Source organism: Streptopelia decaocto, assembly GCF_964273445.1.
Source record: "Streptopelia decaocto genome assembly, chromosome: Z".
Lineage (NCBI taxonomy): Eukaryota > Metazoa > Chordata > Aves > Columbiformes > Columbidae > Streptopelia > Streptopelia decaocto.
Genome location: NC_138657.1, coordinates 13,212,119 through 13,231,584, shown reverse-complemented (window position 1 = coordinate 13,231,584; position 19,466 = coordinate 13,212,119). Strand labels below are relative to the sequence as shown.

Sequence of the window (19,466 nt, the reverse complement as noted above, 5' to 3'; positions counted from 1 at the left end):
ATGACTAAAGTCAAAGGCTGCAACAGTTAAATACAACAGGACAAGTATTTTCTCTGCCAGCTGCTGTATCAGGAATCCTCAGGGATGCTATTTCAGCTGTGATCTCAGGTGGAGAACTTGACCTACTCTACAGAGTCATGGTTAATTTGAGGCTTTTTGCCAGATTTCCAGTTGGAATCCCAGCTAGGGCAGTACCATTATATAAGCACTCCTGCTCCTACCTATCAGCTGGTTCTTGTATGAGAAAATGCTGACAGGAGATCACAAAATTTCCTGGGGACCCTAGAAGGGCAAGTTATGGCAAACTTTCTCCCTGTGTGCTGCCAGAGATGAATCTCTGAAGAGGGAAGAAATAGGTCTTCGAGAAATTCTGCTTTGTATATTGACTTTTTAAAAAGACTCCTTTTGGTTATTTTTCTCCTCCAGCCCGTAGAGAAGTGCTCTGAGTATTCAGTAATGGGCTGAGGCTGCCCCGCTGCACGAGTTCTTCTGCAGTGTGTTGGAACTTCCTTACTGCATCCTGCTCTATTTACTGCCTGTTTCCTGGTAGCTCACTGTAAGCTGTGTTATCAGTAGACAAAGATGGACCAGTACATTACCTGTGCTTTCCACAACTATAATTTGTTGGTCTCTAACACTCTGATCAAGCATGCAGGCACTGTGAGTTTTAGTGACCAGTATTTCACTACATTTCTACAGGAGGCAGATAGCAAACCACTCATATTTCCAAGTGTCAAGCAGCAGCAGCACACAGCTGAACAGTGAGTTACATGTCATTCAGGTGTCATGTTAGATAGAAAGGCTGGTGTCATAAATTTTGCAACATAACTAATTTTTGTAGTTGAATGAAATAGGCCTTAGATTTTGTTGATAGTTTCGATTTTCTGATGGTAGATTGCTTGTGCTTAACTTCTTATCATAAAGAGCATCATAGAAGCTAAAAGTGGCCTCTAAAAGCCATTTGAAAAAGGAAAGGTAAGCACTTGAAGAGAGAGAAATGCAAAGAAAGTTGCAGTAACTAAACCTTCACAGTGGCTCAGTGAAAAAAAAAAAAAGAAAAAAAAAGTTAAAATGAGGCAAGCTAATATATGAGGGGTTATAGGAGGAAATACAAAAGGAAAATAAGAAACAAAGCAAAGGTACAAACAAAGGATTTGGCATTCTGGTGGAAGAGAAACAAGTCAGCTCAGTATACTGGATATGGCAAATGGCTCCTTAGGGAACTCTAAATGCATGAAGAATTATGTCTGCTCCAGTTGCACAGCATGGGCTTCATCAGCAATGACTTCAAAACAGTTACGTGGCACTTGGCTAAGACAATGATAGCAAGAAGAAAAAAGACAAGAGAGAAGTTTAATCACCATTTTTGTAGATCACTGCATCTTCTTCTTTTGCTGCCATTCTGATAAAAGAAATATTCACATGCTCTCCCCTGTTTGCTGTAACGGTTAATGCCACTGGGTGGAATGAGGCTGAAAACAGAACAAGACAGAAGTAAGGGATAATTAGCAGCACTTATTGTCTCTATCTGCCTTCTGGGCCAAAAGCTGAGAATGGTTTACAGCATGACCTTGACTCAGATTTTGACATTCAAGTATCTTTAGAGCACACATTCTTTAGAGCGCACAGACTCTTTATCATCAGCAACCTTAAATTTATGTTTTGGCAGAGACAGAGGACTCACCTATGCCCTGAAAAAACAGACTGCCGTGAGAACCTGTGGCATGAAATAATAATAATAAAATATATAAATAATTGAGTTTGGCTGAGTAACTGGAAACACTTCCTAACTAGGAGCTCCATCTGGCTGTAAAACACTTTCACAAGTTTCTTCATCCCTTGAGACATTTTGAAAGCAGACTGGACAAAGTACTGGAAAATGTGTTGTAAGGAACAAATTGTCATTGGCAAACAAATACCCTGAGTGACTCAGTTCTTTTCTGTTCAAGCTTTTTGATGCAGAACAGTCAAGATCATTCAGGGGACCGAAGTCATGCAGGGTTCTGGGTGAGATGCAGTAAGATACAGTAGGTCTGTGCTTGGTTACTTTGCCATGTTCTCTATAAATACTGAGTGTTGGCTTGCACTAAGAACAAAAGAAAAAAAACATATTCACAGCCAGTGGTACTTACAGCAAACTATTCTTATCTGAAAATGTGGCTTAATTAAAATGAAAATTCTGTGGGAGGAACTGTCTAGATGGGTGATATTTTTTCAGTCTCCCAGGTGGGAAATGGAAAATAATTTTCTTCCTTAAACAGGAAGTACTTTTATACATTTTTTTTATAGTTCTTGATTTTAGAAAAAGAGTAAAGTAGTAGGTAGAGGGATTTTCACAAGATATTTGCCTTTTCCTTATCATTAGTGGTAGAAAACATATCAGAAGATAATTGGGAAGGGACAGAAAAATCTCAATAAATAGTACTTTTCAAAACCAGTGAAACAATGATTTTAATTGCAATATTACTTTCAAACAAGTTAGAACTTAAAAGCACTCTTTCATTCAGTTGGAAAATTCCAAGGTGAAGCTATGAAGTTTTTTGAGAACAAATTCGGTTTTTCTGACCATTTCTAGCTCTCAGCTTTTATGCTATACTGTCATTGATATGTCGTATGGCAAAAAAAAAAAACAACAGAAACTCTCCTACAATTACGCAGAGTCAACTTCCAAACTATTCAGTTCTTTACCTGATTGAGAATGTTACACATTTGTACTTCCCATTTGAGAGCACCCAGGGGAATGAGACATTGGTTTTCAGCAGCCTCTTTTCCCTCTCTGTTTTTGAGGCTGTTTAGCCCTGGAGTTCCTCCTGTGCAAGCTCCTCCGGGGCAATTCCATCCTGCACCTTGTTTCTGTTCAGCTCCTGGGAGCCTGGTTCTGCTGCCACCTTCCTCTCCAGTGAGTGGGTGGGACAGAAAGACCCACCTGGAGCTGAGCTGGGAGGAACCATTGAAGAGCCGTTCATGCTCCTAGTGAGCTCCACAGCTGCACAGGTTTCATTTCTGTTGAGGTCAGATTTACTTCACAGGGAATATTTTGTTTAAGGAACACATATATAAGTTGGTACAAACTGTTAGACAACTTATTATTAAAAAAAATATATTTTTCCATAGTCATGCCCCCCCCCTTTTTAATTAACTTTTAGAAAACTGCCAATGAAGTATACTTTGGTTCACATCAATGGTTGCAGAAAACAAATTTGGACTCTGTGGCTGAAATTTGGTGGCAAATAAATACATAAGAAAGCAATAATAAATAAATAAGAAAAAATAAAAGAAAAGTAAATAAAATAAGAAAAATAAATAAATAAGAAAGCAGAGAAAAAAAATTACAAACAAATTTTATTTTATATACGTAATAGACTTGTAAAAAATGAGCAGGTATATGCTACATCAAAGCTTGTATGAGACTGAAACTGTGTTTGTATCTCCACAATATTATGTTGTAAAATATGAGGGGGAAAAAAGAGTAGTAATCCTGCAATATTTGGGCAAAGAACGTTTTAATACTTCAATTTCAGAATGGCATTTTAATTAAAAATCAAAACGTTCATGTTATATGATAGAAAATTAAAGAAAATGTGAGTAAAAATGAAGACCTTTCTATCAAGTCAAGCCAACCTCTCTTCCAGACTTTGATGTCCTTGAGAATTTTGACATTTTGATGTTTTATTTCTGATTGGCAGTAAGAAAACTATTGAAAACTCACATTTCTTTGTAGAATGGAATTTCCTTCCCCTGTGCCATTCTAGTGTTTATGCTCTCTGAGCCTCTGCCATGTATTTTCGTTCCTTTGTAAGTGCTATCCAATTGATTTCAGCTGGACTCTTCCTGCATGATAATAAGCACGTGCATGGGAACCTACCGAGCATTTGCCATGTTACTTAGGCACTGGTATCTGAATTTAGAGAAACAGAGAATTCTACTACAGAATAATGAAACAAGATCTCGTTAGAAACAGATAAACAAAAACTGAAGGCAGTCCTGACTTGCTGTCAGCTCCCAAGTTAGAAGTTATTTATGAACAACAAATGGATGGTGAAAATCATGATCTATTTACAAAAAGAAAATTCAACAGCTTTCCCAAAAATGAATTGCTAGTTACAAATGATCCAAGGTGGTTCAGTTGCAGTGTTTTTTGGACCACATTTAGTGAGGCATTAATAATTGTTTTAACAAAATATTAAACTTTTTTGTTTTCCCATTTTCTTTGTATGTCATTTAGCTTAACCACAATACTTTTTATTCAGAGTATTGTTGCAATGGAAAGGAATGCATACGCCTTGGTGGGCTCAGTTCTGATGTATTTTTAGATCGTGACTTGTATTTTATGATTTCATATCTTCAGTGTGCCAATTCCTTATAGAGACATAATGAACTGAGTTGCCATCACACTCTGTTGCTAGCATTTCCATTATTGTCCCGTTGCCTGCTCTAGAGGGTTTCTGTGGGGGAAAACTCAACTGTATATATGGAAATACACAGTTATTGTGTAGAGAAACTGCAGAAATTATATTTAGCTAGATGCAGAACAGGCTATGTAGTGTTCTGTTCTAGGTATGTGTGCTGCATACACTATAAGCATTATTCCCCATACATATATGAAGTATAACCTGTTCCCTCTCGTCACATGTGTGAATATTACATGTGTAACCATAATGCTAAAATATAAATAATTCAGGAGGATGGCATATCTGTAGAGTGAAACAGAAAAATGAACCTGTAATTATTACCTACTATACAGCAGAAATCTTCACTGTATCTGCATATCTGATGATAGGTACATAATCAGGCAGTGGGGCTACCCAAGACATTAATGCTTAGTGAGAGTTTCAGCAACTTTTTACCCTGACGCTGCAAAACAGTGGCTGGATTTTCTCAAGTGCTGCTCCTTCCTGTGCCTTGTCGTCAGTAAGAAGCTGCACATTTCATCTCGTGCTCAAATTTTGGTATTGAAAAACACATTCTGCCTCTAAAAATTATTCAGACAATGACAGTAAAGGGGAAAAAGGCCTTTGCCAAACCTCACAGTCCTTCACCGACCTCTCCTTCCCCTTTCTGTGCACTTCCACAGCTTTGAGAATTTTTGCTGTGCCTCTTTCTCACCCATCTAGCCTGCTTAGATTATACGGTTTCACTGGCACGTTGCTAGCTCAAATTCTGTCAGTGAAAGATTTTACAAAGACAATCTGAAAAATTGATTCAAACCCAGAAATTATGCAAAGAAATCTACCTATCTCTGGCATGAATGCTGTGTAATTTCTGGTTAGAACAATTTCTGGTTAGAACAATTTCTGGTTAGAACAATTTCTGTCACATAGGAAGCTCTCGAAGGTTGATTATTTTACATTTCCTGCTCCTAGATCCACAGATACCGATTGCAAAAACCTGGCTGATTCACAAGACACTCTTCCACTCATGGATGTTGTTCTACATGGTGGCCAGAGATGTGCTCAGCTCACTGGCATTCTGCCACAGGCAGGGTCACATCCACTTTCCATGGACTGTTATCTTATCTCCTCCTCACTGCAGCCTCCTTTAAAACAATGGAATTGTCAGCCTGCATCTGCAGAGCTTTCTTGGTGACCAGTCCAACCCTTCAAAGACTACATTTGGTCAGAGAAAACATAAGCCAAATAAAAACACACTTGTCCTGCCTACCTTGCTTCCAACGTTTCCATACTAAAAGAAATAAATAGACACTAGCTGTAACTTTAGGAGATAAGACCACTTACATTTGCTCTTACTAAAACCTTATAAAGAAAGATTTAAAGTGTCAAGTCTTTTCAGAGACCAGCTACTGTAGCATAAAACATTAGCAATACAGTGAAGTCTACTAAAAATCTGCTGAAGTTTTGAATGCTTGATTTGTTGCAGAAAATTAGCCAAAATTTCTTGCACTTTTCTGCAGTTTATGGTGATCTCTGGTTTGGAACTTGTCCCAGAAGTCTAATGAGGTCCACAAACAAGTGAAATTTTGCATAAAAGAAAATCTAATTTAATGGCTAGAGTGCTGGACCTTGGAAATCCCACCATCTCATCCCACCCTCTGTCTGCTGTATTTGCTTTTTCTACTGTGCATAGGCTTAAAACAAAAAGCAGTTAACAGTAAAATCCATAATGGATTTTTGAGAATAGCATTCTTAGATTTTGGGAAACTTTTCTGGAGTTTCTTTCCAGTGTTGGGCTGATTTTTTTTCATACTGACACAGACTGTGCAGATCCAGTGTTGCTCATCTGTAGTTTTACTTAACCTTAGGCAAGGCACTTATTTTCTAGGCTCCAGTTACACAATTTTTAATTTTTTTTTTTTTTTTTAAAGATAGTGATGTCTAGTTATCTACATCTCAGACCTGTCAAGACTTTAAAATGGAAGTATGTTTAGAGATTGAGGGTCTGGGATGTGAAAAAGCCAGTGCAGGAGTTACTGTATATATTATTTCATGGGGTCAGTGAGGACGGTACTTACTGTATTTGCCACCTGACTTTGTGCTCCTGGCAGTAGCCAGATACAGGCAGAATACCTACAGATGCCTGACTAACTTCCACAAGGAAATGACTAGCATCTAGCATCGACCAGTTGCCTCTGCACTTTAGAAAAAAACCTCAACAAACATGGGCTTAAACTGAGTCTATTTTTGTTTACTCCAGACTGCTTTGCCTGCTCTGGAGCCACGTTTGCGCCCACCTGTGTCAACCAGGGATAACTGTCAGTCTGCAAGCAGTGACATGCAAAATTCAGATCTGACCACCATACAGTACCTTGCAGTGGCATCTTCATGGTATGTATCCTTGTCACCTCATCCTTGAGTTTCCCTTCACAGTAATATGCTCCAATAGTTTCACTGGCCTGTTCCCTCTTCCACACCACTGTTTTGGCTGTTGCTCTCTTCGAATCTTCATTAACCTCCAGTGGTTCCCGGTGCTGGTTTGTCACATCGTCCTGGTCTCGGTCTATCGTGATGGACTCACGGGAACGCCATTTGGAAGTGATACAGATAAGTGATGTCTCGGAGTTGCCCACCAGAGGGAATGAATTGATCAGTATGAGGTCCAGTGCTGCTTCCACTTTACCTATGGAAAAAAAGCAGCAAGTGAAAAAAATTTACTGCAGAGTTGGAGTATGTGGCCGATCAAATCTCCCGACGAGCTGTTTCACCCAGTACTCTGGACTTCTCTGGCTTGGGTCTTGCACAGCTTTTGTGCAAAATATAAAGACTGTAGATTAACTTTTCTGCTATACTGACTTCAGGTTTTGCTTTTTATGTCATAAACAGCTGGAGCTTGTTTTTCTCAGAAGAGGAAATAAACCTTGCAAACTTGTGGGATTTCTTTAAGGAGCTAATGCTCCTTAAATGCCCAGAGAAAACCTGAGTTGCAGAAGCAGACAGATCCTTCAATAGTTAGATGTGTACATAAATGCAAGTAGGATGCTTCGCTGGTAATAGGGTCAGTAGATCATAAGGTTGTCAGTTTAATGTCTCTTTTATGTCCTTTACATGGATTTACTGCATATGAATTGATGTAAAGTTGGTATGTCTTTCCGTTATAAGAACTGGTAGTACTTTGAGCACTTGGAGTATTTTTCGGCTGTTTTATGAATTTAGATTAATGATTTCATAACAATTCACATGTTAACCATTTGAAGCCCTAACAGACACTGGCAAGAACTGTGGCCCAAAGAAACTTTCTCAAAGCAAAGAGCAAGTTGGCAGCACCAGTAAATACATTTTTTACGAGGTTAGGTTAGAAGCAGTCGAAGTGGCTGCCTTTGATCAACAGAACATCCAGAAGTACACAAAGATGGGAGTTCTTTGAAAATGTTAGATACAAGCCTAATTAAAGCAGTCTCTGGCAGACTGCTACAGATTTAGTTGTTCAAATGTGCATAGCAGGAGGGAAATACAGCTATAATCAACAATTTGCAAATAGCAGGCGTTTCCCTTTACTTTTGAAATTCAGGGTAAGGAGAAGGGAAACAGTAACATTTTTTCCAGCTGAAACAGGAAGAATCATTGATTTCTTTTATTCATCACATCTATTTTCCTGCTTTGGATACAAGTATATTTTGTATTTACGCAGAGAGGCCCAATGTTTGGTGCCGCTCAGCTTCCAAATGTTTCTCTGATTGGAAGGAAGGGGTATAGTCTTAGATAAGGGAGGTTGAAAGGTCTCAGTGCTGGCTGCAGCCTTTGCGTGTGTCTGTGCAGAGGTGGGGCCAAGGGAGGAGGTCCTCTGCTTTCAGTGCCAGCAACCACTCTAGGGACTGAAGTATCTTGGCAGCACGCTGACACCACACCCAGCCAGCCCGCCACGGGTACCACCCTTTCATGTGCCAGCCTAGATAACTTGTAGTTACATAAAGAAGAAATGAAACCTGGAAAGGATGCAACAGCTGTTGAACTATTGCATAAAGCTTCAGGTCAGCGAAGTCAGTGCATCCTGCTGCATGTTACAAAAATAAATCTTTTCAACAAAGTCAAATAAATACGTGGTAAAAATGAGGCCATGCATTCATTTTATAGGGCATTTATCTCAATGTTTTTACTTATATATGAGGAACATTTGTGCTCTCACTATGGGTCTGATGCATCAGCTGAAGGCAGATGTAATACAGCAAATGTAATACAGCCATTACCAACACTGAAAGCAGAGGGCTTCACGTCATATCAGCAAGGATCATGTGCCATGTAGAGATATTCTTAAATCATAAACTGCAAGTTCCTGATTTTTGCAATCTTTTGTGAAACTCAGGATCAAATCTGGATCCAAACTCCGCGACTGGACATAATTATTTGTGTTGAGGTCAGACAGGGTGCTACAGATCAGAACCGAAACATTTTGGTGTTTCTGCCCAGCATCTACAGGGCACAGAGCTGCCACTGTCTTTCTAAAACAGAGGTTTGGGCCCATGTTCCTGTTCAAGGGATGGCTGCTCATCCAGGGCTCCAGTTCCACTCCTCTAGCACTTATCTGTTCCTCTGACTTCCCACACAGATTGAAAGGTGAAAATAATACCTCCTTCCCCACCTGCATCTCAACCTTTTATTAAGCTGAGAAAAACCAGTAGGTTAAGTCTGAGTTTCGAGGACTAGCTTTCATGTCGCCTTTGATCCCTATGCAAGACATAGCAAAGCAATATCATGTCAGATTCAGGGCATTTGCCGCATGCTTTTCTGTTTCTTGGTAGCAATACAAATCACATAATCAAGTTGTAGAACAACCATAGCTCACGGGTATTACTTATTTATGGTTGTGATTATTCCAGATGAATCGAAATCTAGCCAGTGGTGGATGGATAGTGTTCTGATTGATTGTCTAAACATAGGTGGTTTTTTTTTTCCATATTAAACACTGTAGAGTGACTCAGACACGTGTGTGAGGCAGATGGAGCACAAATGGAGTTTCATGTCTTCCAGGAGAAACAATAGAAGGCTCTTCTTCATCTAAAAAGTAGTAATGTCTATGCATAAGTATGGAATCATATGTCAAGCATGATTTGGCAGCTGAAGTTTAACAGCTGAAATCTATTGCAAGCAGAAATTAAAATATATCCAAATTACATTTTTGCACCGAGAAAAGCTATGCTTTAGGCGTATTTTGGAAAAAAACAAACAAACAAACAAACAAACAAACAACAACAACAACAAAAACCACAAAAAAACCAAACAAACAAACAAAAGAAAACCCCAAAAAAAGAAAAAAGCAAGCAACCTAGCAGCACATTGGCTTGAAGTCAACTCACTCATTCAACTCAGAATGTAACAGGACTGGCATTTTAAAGTCAGCCTAAGGCCTCTGAGGTGATAGCAAGGCTTTCTTTAACTCCACTGGGAGCTGCTGCCCTCAAGCAGTGAAAAAAAAAATCAAAACAAAACAAACCAACTAGACAGAATCAACAGAAAGCTTTAAAATGCACATATGCTTTCTGTTTAGGGATTCCTACAGTATCTCTTCCTGGTAATGCAACTTAAACTACCACAACTGTGCTTGCTAAAAATGAATTTACTTGGTCTTGCAAAACTTAGGCAAATCATACCCTTGATGTTAATGAAAACTTTGAGTATATAAGGACCAAGTAAGGACAACAGGATTTAGCTCTCTTAGAAAAGCACAAAAAATACAGACAGGAAACAGCCTGTCTCTGTACCAGCGACAATCCTCTGTGCTTCCTTAAAAAATCCTTTGACTCCTGCCCTGGTCCTTGAAGACCTGACCTTATCAGGAAGGCAATTTGCTGTGTGTGCAAATAGACTTTGAGAGCACTTGCAGAAGGCTAATGCTGGAGACAGGAGATACCATGCAGAGAGGATTTATCGCCCTGTGTTTATGAGACATGCTCATTGTGGTGCTGTGCTTTGAGCCCCTCCAGCACAGGGAAAATGGCATCCTCTAAACCAATAAGTTTACATAATAGCCCACGCACTATAACCCAGACAACAAAAGGAATGCAAGGAGACCTTTGCAGTTGCTCTTGGCCCACTCTTAACTACAGGATTGTGGTCACTCTTGCCAGGTAATACCTGGCTGTATCATTCACAGTTCTCTAGTACAGATTCACCTGGGGAAATTGTCCTAACAGAGAATAAGTGTTTATCACACTGCCTCTGCAGCCCCTGTGTGTTCTCATTCCCTGCCAAAATGCCACTCATACGGGCACAGAGACATCATGGTTTTTGCGCTGCATTGCACCAAGAAAACAAAGTCAGGTCCAGCTGGAAGAAACAGCTCTCAGAAATTCCCTGGAACACATCCCAGACACAGGTCTGCTCTAAGAGCAAGAAAGTCTCTGATAAGCTTTAAAACAACATTTACCTAGATCAGAGTTGGTGCTAGACACTAGTTTGCGAATAAAACAATGCAGTGGTCTCTTAGCGGAGGTATTTTAATGCCACAGATGAGTGCACAAACCAAGTCTTACAAGAACAGAAAAGTGTTATGATTTGTCCTTTGTCTCAGAAAGTTCCTGCTCTCAGAAAGTTCCTGCTTAAATGCTTCCGGATTAACGTTGTTAACCCTTGTCTAGACCCCAGGAAATCATGGAAATATTATATTCAAGATGATTTCTACTTAATGTGAGGCCTTTGCAAAGTTGACAGTTAATTGGAAAGGTGTTCAGTACTGTGGAGTGGCCAAGACTCCCCTACCACAGCAAACAGCTCCACCAAGGTAAAGGACAACCGTACCCTACTGCCCCCTAAGCACGTATTTAATCATTAGGCTGTATTCACAAGGTGTATTGAGATTATCAAGTTCTGAGTAAATGTTTCAGCTATTAATTAATACTGAGTAGCAGTGGAAGGAAATAAATTGTTTAGACATCTAATAATGTATTAATTTTCCTCATACTTGTACAGCTTTACTGTTAACTGCTTGAAGTGACTACAAGCTGAAAATCTTCCCTTGGCTTTTGGAGCATAACAGAGGAAAAAGAAGAGCTGTGGTAAGACGTAAGAGGAAAGAGTAATACTTTTAAAGTACTAAATATTTAAGAGAAAAGGGGAGAGCAGAAAATTCCAGTAAATTCCACCTTTTTTTAATCAGGTAAAGCAAGGAGAATAAAAGGTGCTGTAATTTGAAATGCTTAAGCAGTTCTTATTTTTTTGTTGTTATTGAAAACAAATTATTTCTGCTATTGACTATCTGTGAATGTGAATATAAAACATATAGGTACTATACTAACAGGGAATAAATACAGAATCTGTACTTAGTTTAGGTTCGTTGTTATGCTGAAAGTAAAACAGTCAGTTACATATAACACTCGCTACAGGATTTAAAAATAATTTTGAAACTGATGGAAATGTATGTCCCAGTCTGTGTCAACTCATCAACCCCTCCTCCTTCAAGTACCTTAAAAAACAACAAGCACTCCCTCTGCTTCAAAGAATAAGGTTTTATTCAGAACAAACCTCAATTGCTATATAGCCTTTCTCTTAGTATTTCTCTTTGTGTCTTGTTCCATAGTTATAAGCTCAGCTGCACCCTCCTTGATTGTGTTCTTTATGTATAAAACCACACAGTTAAAATTCCTGTTTAGGAATGCAAATGGCAATCACATAAAGAATTTTGCTGAAAAAGTATAGAATTTGCTTAATTATTAGTAAGGTACTGAATAAATTACATTGGTTTTTTCTTTCAATTAACTAATTAGCCTATTTGAAAGATAATCAGGGTGGAAATAATGCAAGTGAAATATGAAGAAGTCAATGTATTGGGTACTGTCCAGGGGCGGATGAGGAGCGATTTGAGTCTGTGGGTGAGAATTAAGGGGCAGGCTGGCAGGGGTGATACCATTGTAGGTGTCTATTACAGGCCACCAGATCAGGCTGAGGAAGTTGATGAGGCCTTCTACAGGCAGTTGAGAGCAGCCTCACAGTCACAGGCCCTGGTTGTTGTGGGGGATTTTAACTTCCCTGATGTTTGCTGGAAGGACCATTCAGCCAGCCAGCCACAGTCCAGGAGGTTCCTCCAGTGCATTGATGATAACTTTCTGATGCAAAAGGTGGAGGAGACGACTAGGAGGGGTGCACTGCTGGATCTCATCCTCACTAACAAGGAGGGTCTGGTTGAAGTGGTAAAGGCTGAGGGCTGCCTTGGCTGCAGTGACCATGAGATGGAGTTCAGGATCTCATGTGGCAGGAACAGAATGCCAAGCAGAATCATAACCCTAGACTTCAGCAGGGCAAACTTTGGCCTTTTCAAGTGATTGCTAGGGGAAATCCTGTGGGAAAGGGTACTTGAAGGGGCCCAAGATAGCTGGTTAGCTTTCAGGGACTGCTGCTTCCAAGCTCAAGATCAGAGCATCCCGACATGTAGGAAGTCAAGGAAGGGAGCCAGACCTGTGTGGCTAAGCAGGGAACTGCTGGGTAAGCTCAAGTGGAAGACGAGAGTTTACAGATCATGGAAGGAGGTGCTGGCCACTTGAGAAGAATATAAGGCTGTTGTCAGAGGATGTAGAGAGGCAACTAGGAAAGCTAAGGCCTCCTTAGAATTAAACCTTGTGAGAGCAGTCACGGACAACAGAAAGAGCTTTTTCAAATACATGACAGATAAAATTAACACTAGAGGCAATGGAGACCCACTGATGAATGAGGTGGGTGCCCTGGTGACAGAAGATACAGAGAATGCAGAGTTACCGAATGCCTTCTTTGTTTCTGTCTACTCTGCTGGAGGCTGTTCTGAGGAGCTCTGTACTGCTGAGGCCCCAGAGGAAGGCAGGACAATGGAGGTGTTTGCCTCGGTTGATGAGGACTGGGTTAGGGACCAATTAAGCAATCTGGACATCCATAAATCTATTGGTCCAGATGGGATGCACCCGCAGGTGCTGAGGGAGCTGGCTGAGGTCATTACTGACCACTCTCCATCATCTTTGCTAAGTCATGGGAAATAGGAGAGGTGCCTGAGGACTGGAAGAAAGCAAATGTCACTCCAGTCTTCAAAAAGGGCAAGAAGGAGGACCTGAGTAACTATAGATGGGTCAGCCTCACCTCCATCCATGCAAGGGTGATGGAACAACTTATCCTTGGTGCCATCTCAAGGCATATCAAGGATAAGAGGGTCATTAGGGGCAGTCAACATGGCTTCACCTAGGGGAAGCCGTGCTTGACCAAACTCATTGCCTTTTATGAGGACATAACCAGATGAATAGATGATGGCAAAGCAGTGGACGTGGTCTATCTTGATTTCAGTAAAGCATTTGACACCATTTCCCACAGCATCCTCACAGCTAAACTGGGGAAGTGTGGTCTGGACGATCAGGTAGTGAGGTGGACTGTGAACTGGCTGAAGGAAAGAAGCCAGAGAGTCGTGGTCAATGGTGCGGAGTCTAGTTGGAGGCCTGTATCTAGTGGAGTGACTCAGGGGTCAGTACTGGGACCAGTGCTATTCAATATATTCATCAATGATTTGGATGAGGGAATAGAGTGCACTGTCAGCAAGTTTGCTGATGACACCAAGCTGGGAGGAGTGGCTGACACGCCAGAAGGCTGTGCTGCCATCCAGAGACCTGGGCAGGCTGGAGAGTTGGGTGGGGAAAAATTTAATGAAATATAATAAGGGCAAGGGTAAGAGTCTTGCACCTGGGCAAGAACAACTCCAGTTTCCAGTGTAAGTTGGGGAATGACCTATTAGAGAGCAGCGTAGGGGAAAGGGACCTGGGGGTCCTGGTGGACAGCAGGATGACCATGAGCCAGCACTGTGCCCTTGTGGCCAGGAAGGCCAGTGGCATCCTGGGGTTTATTAGAAGGGGGGTAGTTAGCAGGTCAGAGAGGTTCTCCTTCCTGTCTACTCTGCCCTGGTGAGACCACACCTGGAATATTGTGTCCAGTTCTGGGCCCCTCAGTTCCAGAAGGACAGGGCACTGCTGGAGAGAGTCCAATGCAGGGCAATCAAGATGATGAAGGGAGTGGAGCATCTCCCTTATGAGGAAAGGCTGAGGGAGCTGGGGTCTTCAGCTTGGAGAAGAGGATACTGAGGGGTGACCTCAATAATATGTAAAGGGTGAGTGTTGTGAGGATGGAGCCAGGCTCTTCTCAGTGACAGCCAATGGTAGGACAAGGGGCAATGGGCAAACTGGAACACAGGAGGTTCCACTTAAATATGAGAGGAAACTTCTTCTCAGTGAGGGTAACAGAGCACTGGAACAGGCTTCCCAGGGGGTTGTGGAGTCTCCTTCTCTGGAGACATTCAAAACCCGCCTGGACACATCCCTGTGTAACCTCATCTGGGTGCTCCTGCTCTGGCAGGGGATTGGACTAGATGATCTTTTGAGGTCCCTTCCAGTCCCTGACATTCTGTGATTCTGTGGTTCTGTGACTTATGAACAGGTTGAACAGGACTGGAGCCAGTTCTGACCTGTGGGGAACCCCACTAACTACAGGCCTCCAACCAGATGCTGCACTGTTGATCACAACCCTCTGAGCTCTGCTGTCCACCCAGTTTTCATTCCATCTCACCATGTGCTCACCCAACTCACAATTCCTAAGCTTTCCTATGAGAATGTTTCTGTTTCTCTCATCAATCTTTGCTACTTTTTGTTCATTCTCTGCAAAAATAAATAATTTGGGGTGGCCTTGAAATCACATATTAATTTTATAGGTCTGTAGTCTCTTTGTGTCCTGGAAACTTCATCTGGGACGCAAAGAGAGCAGCAGCTCATGTAATTTCTCCCGTGAGTCAAGTTCTCCCCTGACAGCTCAGTCCTCCACAGGAAAACAAAGCTGGAGTTATTATTACCCCAAGAGATTAAGGTTCTCTGCCACACAGCAGCAGCAGGGAAAAAAAGAAATGGAAAAAAAACCAAACCAAAACAAACCAGAAAAAGCAGCTACTGAAAACCAGCTCATAAATGACCGAAAATTCAGGTTTCCTAATGAAACATTTCTTGTTGCCCATAGAAATAATCTTGCTGCTTGTATCTTGTAATATAATCATAGAATAAATTGGATTGGAAAGGACCTTCCAAGCTCATCCATTCCAACCCCTGCCATGAGCAGGGACATCTTCAATTAGATCAGGTTGCTCAGAGCCCTGTCCAGCCTGGCCTGGGATGTCTCCAGGGATGGGGCATCCACCAACTCTCTGGGCAACCTGGGCCAGTGTTTCACCGACCTCATTGTGAAAAAATTTCTTCCTCATGTCCAGCCTGAATCTCCCCTCGTTTAGTTTAAAATCATCACCCCTTGTCCTGTCACAATAGGCCTTGTCCCCAGTCTGTGTTGCTACTGGGCAGCTGTGGGATGGCTCACAGCTTAAATACTGATACCTTCTGCCTTTAGAAATAGGGCGTTATTTGTAGACAGAAGGCATTGTGACACTAATAACAGACTAAAAATTAGTGACAGAACATAATTTTGCTACTTAGTTGTAAAACCAGAGAACAAATGGGAAAAATAAAATAATCTGTCAAGTCTACTAGGGCTAATTAGACAATCTGAGACAACACAAATAGTATAAATAAATACCAGGCAAGCAAAACATCAACCTTGAAACAAAAAGTTTACATATATTACTATTGAATTAAAAAAATGTCATTTGTGAACCTGTCTTTCAAAAACCCTCTCAGGACTTAGTAAATGCCATATATCTTCACACCCTAAAAGTGTTTGCATTTCCTAGGGATGAATTTTAAAAAAGGAATTTTGATGTTTTTTTTTTTCTTTTATGATATGACCCTTGTTTAACATTTATAGTGCATGTTCTTAGTTTGGGTGTTAGTTGTAGAACATTTATTAAATCTGCACCCTAAAAGCAATTGGCATTTAAAATTCTTTCCACAAAAGTCTCCAGTTCAGACACAGGCTGGTTCTTTGCTATGTGTCTCCACTGAAACCACAGTGGAACAACATCCTAAATATGATCTGGTCACTAGTGCTGGGTGGACACTGTCTTTTGAGGACAGTTCTTCATTGCACTTTCTCTAAGATTTTCATCCGCCCAGTCCCAGATAGGTCTTGCATCACAGTGGGAGCTGACCATGGAGCTATGCATCTGTCTCACACAAGTGGTAGACGCATCCATTTTCGGTTCACTCCTTCTATGCCTGGCCAACACCCTCCACACCATGATGACTTCCATGACTTCCATGATGTCTTCCATGGAAAGCTGAACGGGGTTTTTGCATGTTAAAGAGATGGGTCTGGGCCAAGCAGGCTAAGTCCATGTGATCAATACAAAGCAGCTTTCCAACCCAAGTAATTCTCATTGTGGGCACTTGAAGGACCAACTCCACGTCTCCCCTGCCCTAAAGCCAGTTGCTCAGCTGCAGTCAGTCTCTCTGACTTCTACGCTCCCTCTTGATTATCTAAAGCTGTCCAGATGAAATTCTCGTGGGTGGATCAGACCATCTCTGCAAAATGTTGCAACTTTGTTTTTTTCCCTGAAATTAAATTTCAGCAAAAAAGTAATCCATCCAACCCGCTTAATTATGACTAAATGCTCCAACAATACAATATATATGTATAAATTTATATATGAAATCTGTATCTGAAACAATACCATATGTTAACAGTTGTGTATGCAGTGTGACTTCATTTCACCCTTTCAGATTTGATTCCTCTGGGTGTGATGCAACAACTTTTCACTTCTGACTATTTCCAGCTGCTGAAATGGTCTTTGTGAGCACAGGCTTCCTGAGCGCTACTCTGCCTCTCACTAGGTCTGAACCAGGCACCACATCAAAAGCAAGCTCTAAAGCAAAAAAACACCCCAAAAGAACAGGAGAGAATCAGCCCACTTCTGTAAATCTACTTAGAGTAGGTGCACGGAGCTGCCTGCACAAGTTGAAGCTGTTTCGTTTGGCTTCCAGCTGCAGAGTCAGGGAGTGGTGAATTAGATCACAGCTAGAACACTTTATTTTTCGCCCCCAAACATATAGCCAACATTGTAACTAAAACAGATCAGCTCTCTTTCTCCCATAAAACAGATCCATCAATTTTGTGGTCATGACTATCCTAACAGAACTGTGCAGAAATATCTACACTCAGCAGGTCAGCGACTCAACCTGTGGCAGGTCCATCATTTCTGGAATAGATGAAGGCTATATCTCAAGAAGAGTTTAAATTCCATGTAAATTTCAGACTCATGAGAAAGGCACGAGGACATTGTTTCCTCTGGGTGAACAAGCTAAGCGTGGCAGGCAGATGCCATCACGGTCTCACAAATCAAATACACCTCAGGAACAAGGAATGAAAACTGTTTTTAAATTCCTCTTGCAATTCACATTAGTAGTTTGATAACTTAGGTGTCTGAAAGGTTGTGTATCAGTGTAATGTCTGGTCAGCATAGTTTTGAGATAACTGAGATTAAAAGCTCAAATGTGGTTTGTATCCCCTGCTTTGGCTGTGAGTGGCTCAAAACCCCAGAACCGCAGCTTCGAACATTCAAACAGACTGTTTGAATTTCAGGTGCCATTCTTGTCTGACAGCAGAGGATTTCAAGATACTCACACAGGCCTCGTCCCTTTCACTACAGGAAGAATGACATTCATGCTCACTGTCACAGATATGCATTAACCAGAGGTTAATGCAGGTTTTCCTTAGGTTAATTTAATCCTCACAAGAGAAAAACAAGTCTTGAAACAGAATTATTAGAACTTTCCAGTCTAACAAAAAATTATGACTTCTTGTAATTTTGAAGACCCTAGAGCATCGTAATGGTGCTTGTGTATCTGGCAATGTATGTCAAAAGCTGCTTAACTTTCTAGATATTTAAACGAGTCACATAATAATGCTAACATATACAATTTTTTCTTTTCTTTTTTTTTTTTTTTTCAGAACACCTTCTGTTCCCAAAGAAAACACAGCCATCAACAGGGATGATAGAGAGCTACCACTGAATGCCACTGCACTGTTGGCTCCACTGCTACCCTTTCTTAAAAGGCTAATATAACCTTTTGAGACTTTTACCATATATAGGTCCAACAGCTTAATCACATAAAAAAAAAAAGTGCAGTATTTTTAGAAACCGCTGAATCTAAGATTATTGTTAGAGCAAAGCTATAGCACAGAAGATTCTGTCTGTCTTGAACAGCAGAGGCATCTGACAATGCATTTGTTTCCTGTCAGAAACAGTCAAAGAAATGTGCTTGAAACTGGTTTTAATTGTTTCTAGTTTCCACAAATCTCCTACTGATGGTGGCCCTCTTGCTAAAATAAGGCTCATATATCAACATTTTACAGCCCACTGTAAGAAGCTGCAAGCGAATTTCCAGACCACCTGAGTATCTTGCTGAAAAGCAAAAGGCAAATTACGAAACTAATTTATTCGTTTTGCTCAGCCTTCCAAGGGAATAGGTGAGTCTGTGACTCTCCTTTAGTCAGGACTTAGCAGATTGTACCTAGCCAAAAACCTTGGGGTTTTACTCCATGCTTCAGGATGGATGCCAGGATAATTTTGGTTCCACAAAATGTTGACTGGAGTAGAATCAACCAAAGAAAAACAAATGGTGATGCTCAGTATGGCTTCAAGAATCCCAAGAGGATTAAATTCAACCCCATGTCAGTTTAATTAAGCATTTGCTATGGCAAACAGTGACTCTATATATCGTGCAAAAGTGAGCATTTGTGTATATTTTGAATGTTACCTACCAAATAAGATCTTTAGTTACAAATAGAGTACTGGTATGAAAAAAAAATAATAAAAAAAAAGAAGACATTAAATCTAAGGCCATTTCTCGTAATGGGAGCCAAGCCGACAGTCTTCACGTTGGAAAAGGGTGGGGTGGATTTTGTGCCTACCCAGCAACACACCCAGAGAAGCTGACGGTCATCGGGACAAGGTTAAGCCAGTTCACTGTCTCTAAATCCTCCCCTGCTCGGGGAATGTCATTCCTGCTTTCCTCAGCTCCGCCTGCAGTATCTAGAGGAAAGCGGGGCTTGCATTGTCTTCCCCCCCCCCCGCCCCGCTCGCCCCAGGAAACATGATATCATTCTCAAACAAAAGCGGGAAAGCTGACAGATCTATTGAGA

The 19,466-nt window shown here is 41.0% G+C and overlaps 1 protein-coding gene across 1 annotated transcript in view; it reads right to left on the bottom strand.

Annotated features, from left to right (window-relative positions):
• The window catches only part of TEK (TEK receptor tyrosine kinase), a 47,121-nt gene that overhangs the window by 24,603 nt on the left and 3,052 nt on the right, over positions 1–19,466 (bottom strand). The window contains exons 2-3 of the mRNA XM_082075624.1: positions 6,763–7,074; positions 1,362–1,472 (exon numbers count right to left, since the gene is read on the bottom strand). Coding sequence (XP_081931750.1) covers positions 1,362–1,472; positions 6,763–7,074 — 423 coding nt within the window. The remainder of the gene's footprint in view (positions 1–1,361; positions 1,473–6,762; positions 7,075–19,466) is intronic.